This window comes from Protomyctophum bolini (assembly GCF_963924005.1).
Source record: "Protomyctophum bolini genome assembly, chromosome: 2".
NCBI classification, from domain to species: domain Eukaryota; kingdom Metazoa; phylum Chordata; class Actinopteri; order Myctophiformes; family Myctophidae; genus Protomyctophum; species Protomyctophum bolini.
The window spans coordinates 7,646,280-7,654,460 of record NC_137863.1 but is presented as its reverse complement, the minus strand read 5'-3'; the positions used below and the strand labels follow the sequence as shown (position 1 = coordinate 7,654,460).

Sequence of the window (8,181 nt, the reverse complement as noted above, 5' to 3'; positions counted from 1 at the left end):
AATAAGAACCACTAAATAATGATAAAGGGCTCCGGTGCCATTGCCAACTTCACTCAGTCAGTCGTCACCTTGTCTTCCGGTTCAGAGAGCATGCTGAGGACCGCCAGCAGTCCAGACAGCCTGCGCTCCCGGACGCCCATGATCACCCCAGACCTGGAGAGTGGAACCAAACTGTGGCACCTGGTGAAGAACCATGACCACTCGGACCAAAGGGAGGGTGACAGAGGCAGCAAGATGGTGTCTGAGATCTACCTGACCAGACTGCTGGCAACTAAGGTATGTGGATGGTGTCTGAGATCTACCTGACCAGACTGCTGGCAACTAAGGTATGTGGATGGTGTCTGAGATCTACCTGACCAGACTGCTGGCAACTAAGGTATGTGGATGGTGTCTGAGATCTACCTGACCAGACTGCTTGGCCACATACTGCCAAGTTAACTAAAGTTACATAGCTGAGCTAAAGAATAAAAATAAATATGAAAGACCTCACACAAAGTAGATGTTCTGCTTGACCATGTTTACATTGCAGAGGCCGTGCTCACCAGAGATTCTGTTGTGCATGACAAGGAAAGGACAATGTTTCTTTATTTTTTTTAAAGAAAAAGCCTTCGTATAGTGTCGAGTCTGAAGTCACCTGTGCGACTCAAGGTCGAGGCTCAAGTCGCTTGTGTTTCAAACTCAGAGTCCCCAACTCTGCACACTCAATGTCACTAACTACAATGTTAGACCAAAGCTCTCTGCACACTCAATGTCACTAACTACAATGTTAGACCAACTCTGCACACTCAATGTCACTAACTACAATGTTAGACCAACTCTGCACACTCAATGTCACTAACTACAATGTTAGACCAACTCTGCACACTCAATGTCACTAACTACAATGTTAGACCAACTCTGCACACTCAATGTCACTAACTACAATGTTAGACCAACTCTGCACACTCAATGTCACTAACTACAATGTTAGACCAAAGCTCTCTGCACCAAATCCTTGTCATTTAGCCAGGTGCCACCAGCAGCAGCCCTCATTGACCTTTGTTTGGTGGGCGTCTCAAAGCTCATTAACATTTTTCAGAAGGATATGAATACACACACGCTGGACTGATTGTTTATGTCTTAATTAGGAGGATGACCTTTTGACTATTGAGTTGTTTGGTTGGCGGCCATTGGCGCCCTCTGGGCTTCATCAGCCTTGGCCTTTAGCCAACTCTGTTATTGTACTTGCCAAAACCTCCTACATCCTCTTGACCAGAGGTTCTCAAACATTTTTTTTTCATGTCAAGGACCTCCAAATTAAGCAATGTTAGATTTAATGTAGTCCATAAATCTAACGGTGGGGGGGGGGGGGGGGGTACACACTATTTGCACATCTTTGTGATTTACAGTGTGTTCATGCATGAGTTCAGACCAGGCTTGGAAAAGGTTTGCGTTCAATGTGTGTATTGACGTGTCGGAGAAACCAAGTTTGGGTCAATGCGTATTTCATCCCTCAGTAAACTGTCGATCTGTCGTCCGTGTGATCGACGTCCCAAGAATGCTAAGGGAAAAACTGCTTTCTGAAACATCAGTAGTGACCATGGCAACATTCCATTCTGGCAACTGTTAATGTTGGTGCTATTTTAGCACCTTTACTCCTGTGTCGCACACACGCATGCACGCGCGCAGCCGCGCACACACACACACACACACACACACACACACACACACACACACACACACACACGTGCACGCCCTTAAAGGCAGTACAGTATCACACTCATTTGCAGGTGCTAACTAGCACAATGATTCTGCTCCCCCCCCCCCTTCGCAAATATGTCCCTCATGAGCTCAGGACTTCCATTGTTCTCACTGCAGGTAGGAAAGTGCAAGAGCAGCAGGACCCGGGTTGATTGGGATCAGAAAATAATTAACATGCAAGCCAGGGGAAAACAAACGGGGACTTGCAGAATTGTAGTTTGTTCTTATTTGTTACAGTGCCCCAAAGCTTTTGTGTGTTTGGGATGCTGATTTATGGATATGTGAATCAATGGGTGAGCGAGCAGAGAATAGATTCCGGTTATAGCCAGTTTCAGAAACGTTTGTAAGACGGGAGGGTTTGCCACTTAGAGATGGAAAATGGGGAGATGCAAGCGGCGGCGGGGGAGATTTTCGAATAATTTCAATTTCACAGGAGTTTGCAAAGATTCAGTGACTACAAAGTGATGAGACGAGAAGCACGTTGCTGAGCGGCCTTCAGCTGAACTCTCACTGGGCCACATCCTAAATACCAGACAGAGAGCTCGTCATTAACCGCTGTCATAAACCATCAGTCACATCAATGAAAGCATAGCTCTCTTATGTTGCATCACTAGCTTCTGACAGCCATTTGGCGTAGCTAGACCATCGCAGATGTAGAAATATTGAGCCAAAACCCTTTCTTAATTATTGTATTGTGACTCAAAGACAATCCTTAATTACCGCCAGCCACTGGGGTAATGTTTTCGCCCCCACGACTGTATCCGTTAGCAGGATGTCTTCGATCAGTTCAGAACGGGTTAGCGGGAAAGACTTCACACCGATTAGCCAAAAGGGGGTGTAGCAGTGGGCGTGGTCACAACTTCTGAACAGATTAACATAACACCACAGTACATTGAAAAGGGTTCATCATACTGTAGGAAGAAGTGATTATCTGGTCACATGCATCATGTTGTGGTGGCAGAAGCACCACAACACTGACACCTTGGTGGACACAATGGCATATGAAACGGCCTGGTGATGCTCTTGCTCAATAAACGAATAATATGATATGTTGTATGCTCTTCAACCAGACATTTGTAGCCATGACTGCATCAGGCAGCGTTAGACACAATATTATAATGCAGCTGGGTCGTTGAGGTGTTCTATGAGCATACAAGGCCCTAAGTGTTTCTATATTATTTGTCTTTAGGGCACACTGCAGAAGTTTGTGGACGACCTGTTTGAGACCATCTTCAGCACAGCCCACCGAGGCAGCGCCTTGCCCCTGGCCATCAAGTACATGTTCGATTTTCTGGATGAGCAGGCCGACAAACACAACATATCTGACTCGGATGTACGGCACACTTGGAAGAGCAACTGGTGAGTCCGGGTGTACGTTAGTGTGTATGTATGAATGTACAGTATGTGTACATGCATGCCCGTGGAAGCGGGCATGCATGAGAGGTGTATGGGGACTGTGTGTGTGTTACAGTCACTGGGAGGGCTTTTACAGTTAGAGTGGACTGCACTGGAAATGTAGCACAACATTCTGTGCTGCAATGAATCTGAGACACATTTCACTAGATGTATAGAATATAGAAAGATGTATTTCATTCTATACATCCTTACCTCCGGGTTTATTTCATTATTTTAAATCATCACTTTGACTTCTTTTGACCAAGTGCTGCATGCGCAACTTCATTGAAAGCATCGCTCCCTGCACCATTGCTGCCGCTAGGTGGCAGCATAAGCCCACCTAAGGAATACCACCACATCTGCTCTAACTCTAGTATCCTTGTTTCATTTCCGGGTTATTCAGTGAGGTGGGGGCTTTGGTTGTGAGCACAGTGATCGGTCGCATTAGCTCAGACCCCTTAGCTATCATTACTTGAACACTTTACGTGTGCTCAGTGATGTGATACAAACTCACAAATGATTCACGATCGTCGGGATGCACGACGGCTCACTATTGACAGCGATCGAACCTTTTGAGATGCAGCGCTTTGGAAATCCTGTTATAATGGAGGCTCAATGGAGCTGGATTAAAACATCCCATGGCTGGAGGCTCTCCATAGTAACCGGAGCAATGCTAAAAGGTAAATTGACGGTTGCCGCTTATATGGTTGTCTACGAACATACGCGTAGTTAGCACCTTTAGGTACCGATAGCCTAGCTACGTTTATAAACGTAGATGTAACTATGTCTTTCTTCATCTCTCTCTCTCGTTGTCCTTCCAGTCTTCCACTGAGGTTCTGGGTAAACGTGATCAAGAACCCCCAGTTTGTGTTCGACATCCACAAGAACAGCATCACAGACGCATGCCTGTCAGTGGTGGCCCAGACTTTCATGGACTCGTGTTCCACATCAGAACACAAGCTGGGGAAGGACTCGCCTTCCAACAAGCTGCTATATGCTAAAGACATCCCCAACTACAAGAACTGGGTAGAGAGGTATGTGTAACGTTGGAGTATATTGTGGAATATTGTAGATGTAGATATATCCGACATGAAAATGGGAAGGAGGGTGGTTGAGTTACCCCTTCTTTCTGGAACAGTTCCTTAGTATACATTGTACACGATCCTCATTTGTCTTTTCTCAATGTTTTGTCTTTGTCCTCCAGGTACTACTCCGATATCTCCAGGATGCCGGCCATCAGTGACCAGGACATGAGTGCCTATCTAGCAGAGCAGTCTCGCCTGCACCTCAGCCAGTTCAACAGCATGTCAGCCCTGCACGAGATCTACTCTTACATCGTCAAGTACAAAGACGAGGTGAGGAAGAGAGTGAGCTTTAGCAGCAGAGCTGTTTTGGTCCTGCCAATGGCCCGGTTTCCCAAAGGACACCTCTTACACCATGGTGTAAGAAGTGGTGTTGCACATGCTCAGTTGCTCCTCTATGCCGCACACAGAAGCCTGTGAACATAGACATTCCGTGCATAGATGTGCCACGCAATGGTAGGCCTCAGGCCTGGTATGGTAGGCCTCAGGTCTACCATTCTGAAATTTAATTTAATAATATTTGGACTGCTGGACAGCTGACAGTAGGCTCTCTTTACTCTTAAAAAAAAAATATATATATATATATATTACCATGTTTCTTCTCGCTGCCATCTTCAGATCCTGTCAGCCCTGGAGCGAGACGAGCAGGCCAGGAGACAAAGACTGAGAAGCAAGCTGGAGCAGGTCATCGACACAATGGCCCTGGCCAGCTGAGGACCAACCACACCACCTCCACTCACTTCTCCTCTTCACTCCTCTCCATCTCTCTCTCCCTCGCTCCTCTCACCCTGAGAACAAACAAAACTCCAACCCCCGACAAGACGACACACAAGACTGCAAAGGACTGAAGGAAGCAGTACACTGCAAAAAGGGGGCGTTCGGCAGAGATGGGCGGACCTGTGTGAATGTACGTACATTTGTGTGTGTGTGTGTGTGTGTGTGTGTGTGTGTGTGTGTGTGTGTGTGTGTGTGTGTGTGTGTGTGTGTGTGTGTGTGTGTGTGTCTGCCTACCAGCCGTATGATGTGTGCACGCACATGTCTGTGTGAAGATCCCGGGACGCTAAGCGGTTTTTCACATGCGTGCACGCTGAGACTGTGTCACCGGAACGCATTTGATTATTGTGGCTGTTTGTCGTTTGTGGTTTGTTTGTTTTATTTTTCATTACTGGAGTTTGGACGTGACAAAGCTAGGTTTCAGGAAATTAGAGCGATTTGGGAACTTGTAAAGGAACTTCGTGATTGGCGTCATGAACTGGATGGAATGTTTTCAAACATGGACCAACCCACACTGAGCCAATAGAGAGAGGCTCCTTCTGTCATGTGACTCTAGTCACGATCAAAGTTCAAAAAGGACGTCTGAGTCGTTTTTTTGTTTTGTTTTTGTATAAATGTAATCAACTGCCCACTCTCTGATCTCTCGCCACTTGTATTACTGCTGAATTTGCACAATTTACAGAAAACGTTACAAAGGAAGACTATAGATATATATATAAATACAGCTACATTTTTAAAGAAACAAAGGTTAGGATGAAAACGTTTTGTTTAGTTGTTTTCTTTTTCTTTTAACACCAACATGCAATGAAAAAAACTATGAAATCTGATTTGATATTTCAAGTGAGAAAAAAAATCAACATAGGAGAGGAAAAAAAGGAACAAAAAAGGAACAAAAAAAGTTGTCCTGTGCCATGTTTTCTTTGAATGTTGTTTAGTGCAAAAAACATTTTGTTAGATGGAATGTGCTACTACCGTATGATTTTAAATATGAACATGCCTAGTGACTGAAAAAGTTGTTAAAGTAATGAACCATCGTGTGATGCTTCTCGAAAAGTAAGACGGTGAGTAACTGTCATTCTTTTGTGCATTGAACATTTCCTTGAAGAGAGGTGTCATGGCGATAACATGAAGTTACTGTTGTTTCTAAATCAATCGGTGCAATCGTTTTGGTTTCAGAGAGAAACCAACAAAAAAAACCTCACGGTGGATGGTTGCTTTATCATGAACACATCTGAACCTGACGGCAAGGTGTCGGCCCTCTTCTCCCAGGGCTCGAGAAGTGAGAGTTCAGTGAATCACGGTACAGCAATTCAATGATGAAGTAGCTACATTGCACTACCTGATACAATGAATTTTCCCCGTTTTGTTCGCCCCATCACAGCAAAGCCGCCACACCTGAATGGCGAGGAGCCCACTGATCCTGGAAGATCAAGTGATGCTTACTCTCCGACCACAGTCCTAACAGCGCTGGAGAGCTTGCAAAAAGCAGAGTCAGAGTGTTGACGGTTATACACTTTGTATACTGCTTCCCAAGAGCCACAATGAGGTCGGGTGGGGCTTAGCCAAGCATCTCAGCGGTGAAACAAAGTTAGGAAAGCTGGGGGTATTCTTTGGCCTTGGGGCCATTTTCTCTGCCACTTTCTCGATGTTATTATCCAGATAGCAAGGCAAGGTAAAGATATACAGAGTGTCTCTCTCCACCTCTAACCTATCGGTTTGAGACGGGGTTTTAGCTTTTTATCCATGAGAGGGGTTGTGCTGGGGTTATTGAGAGATCCAGCGGTGAGGCACCTCTGTTCATTAGCTTATGAGACTGTGTAATCCTCCCCATAGCCTCCAGCCTATGTTTCAAAACAAGCCTCTTGCCTTGTGTGGCTTAAGCGCTTTTTATTTTTTATTTTTTATTACAGCTCTTAAGAGGATTTCTTTTTCTCTTTTTTGAAGTCACTTTTTCTTTCTTTTTTTTTTTTTTTTTTTTTTACACTTTGTGGTGAAAAATGATTGTTATTGTTGAATTTTTTCCCCCTTCTCTCTATCTCTCTGCTTGCCGAAAACCAAACTGTGGTCTGTATGTTTTTGTTGATGTTCTCATTTGTAAATTGTATACTTTTTCATGGTGAACTGAAGCTATTTGCCTTTTTTTGTAATCAATTTGTTTTTGTTGTGTTTATTTTTTCCAACATGTAAATTGTACATTACGGTACACAGAAGATGAAATTCTCTTCGGTTTTGCCTGAAGTTGAAGTACTTGACCGATCTCAAGGTTTATTTTCCTGATCTCAAGGATCAAAATGAAAATGTTGCATCAGATGAGCATTTGTGTCTTTTGTGATGAAACGTGACTTGCTGCTTTTACTCCATACCTTGTTTTTAACATTAGGGCTGTTGTTATGCTGATCATAAATGCTGTTGCTATCTATTATTATGCCAGGTTCCTTAAAAAATACAATCTTCAATCCTCACACCTGAATTGTGAGCACAGTCCCAAAATACTCTTAACACAACCATTTGTTTACGTGTTTGAGATGTGACATTGTATACAACTATAGTTCAACTGGATACCTATTGGATAATACTAGTATTTAATTCCACAACTACTACATACAGATATGCTGTGAGCCAAAAATAGTCTTAAGGGACCACTCCGCTTGTGTTGGTTCATTTACAAATATTAGCATCCTTTTACATTTTAACCTACTGTGAGTGACGGTGATAGATTGGTGCACACGTAAATGATTTCCACTGCAATCGTCAGTATTAGATGGTGAATTGCAAAGACTTGTCAGAAATGCGCTTAGTCCAATTTACTCTACATGCCATTTTACCCAGAGAATACGACTGAGTCTGTGTTCATGCTGCTCTTAGGAAATAGATTACTTCTGATGTCAGAGCTCAGCGATGCTGTTAACAGCCCTATGAATTATCAGTATCGTAACAAAGTACAGCAGGGCATAACCCTCTCACTCCCTTGATCAGTGCATGGAAAGGCACCATAGCTCTGTCCATTTGTGAGGCTGTCCAAAGGCATTTAACATTCTCCATTATAAGGTCCATTGCCCATTTTGTGTACTGCTGTAGTTTGGTTGATTGGGTGACTGCTGTGGAAGTTGGCTTGTTTTCTGCTCGTGTGGTGGCTTGCCCTTTAGATAAACCTACGTAACAAATCCTCATAGCTCTGGCTCAGCTACCC

General features: G+C 44.1%; 1 protein-coding gene across 4 annotated transcripts in view; it reads left to right on the top strand.

Annotated features, from left to right (window-relative positions):
* Positions 1-7,301, top strand: part of plxna1b (plexin A1b) — a 228,104-nt gene extending 220,803 nt beyond the window's left edge. For 3 of the 4 annotated variants that reach the window (XM_080780037.1, XM_080780035.1, XM_080780036.1), the window contains exons 28-32: positions 86-276; positions 2,930-3,099; positions 3,957-4,169; positions 4,340-4,490; positions 4,836-7,301. In XM_080780037.1, the coding sequence (XP_080636163.1) occupies positions 86-276; positions 2,930-3,099; positions 3,957-4,169; positions 4,340-4,490; positions 4,836-4,931 (821 nt within the window). In that variant the 3' untranslated portion in view covers positions 4,932-7,301. The remainder of the gene's footprint in view (positions 1-85; positions 277-2,929; positions 3,100-3,956; positions 4,170-4,339; positions 4,491-4,835) is intronic. The other variant, XR_013965144.1, reaches the window with a different exon arrangement.
* The last annotated feature ends 880 nt before the right edge of the window (positions 7,302-8,181 follow it).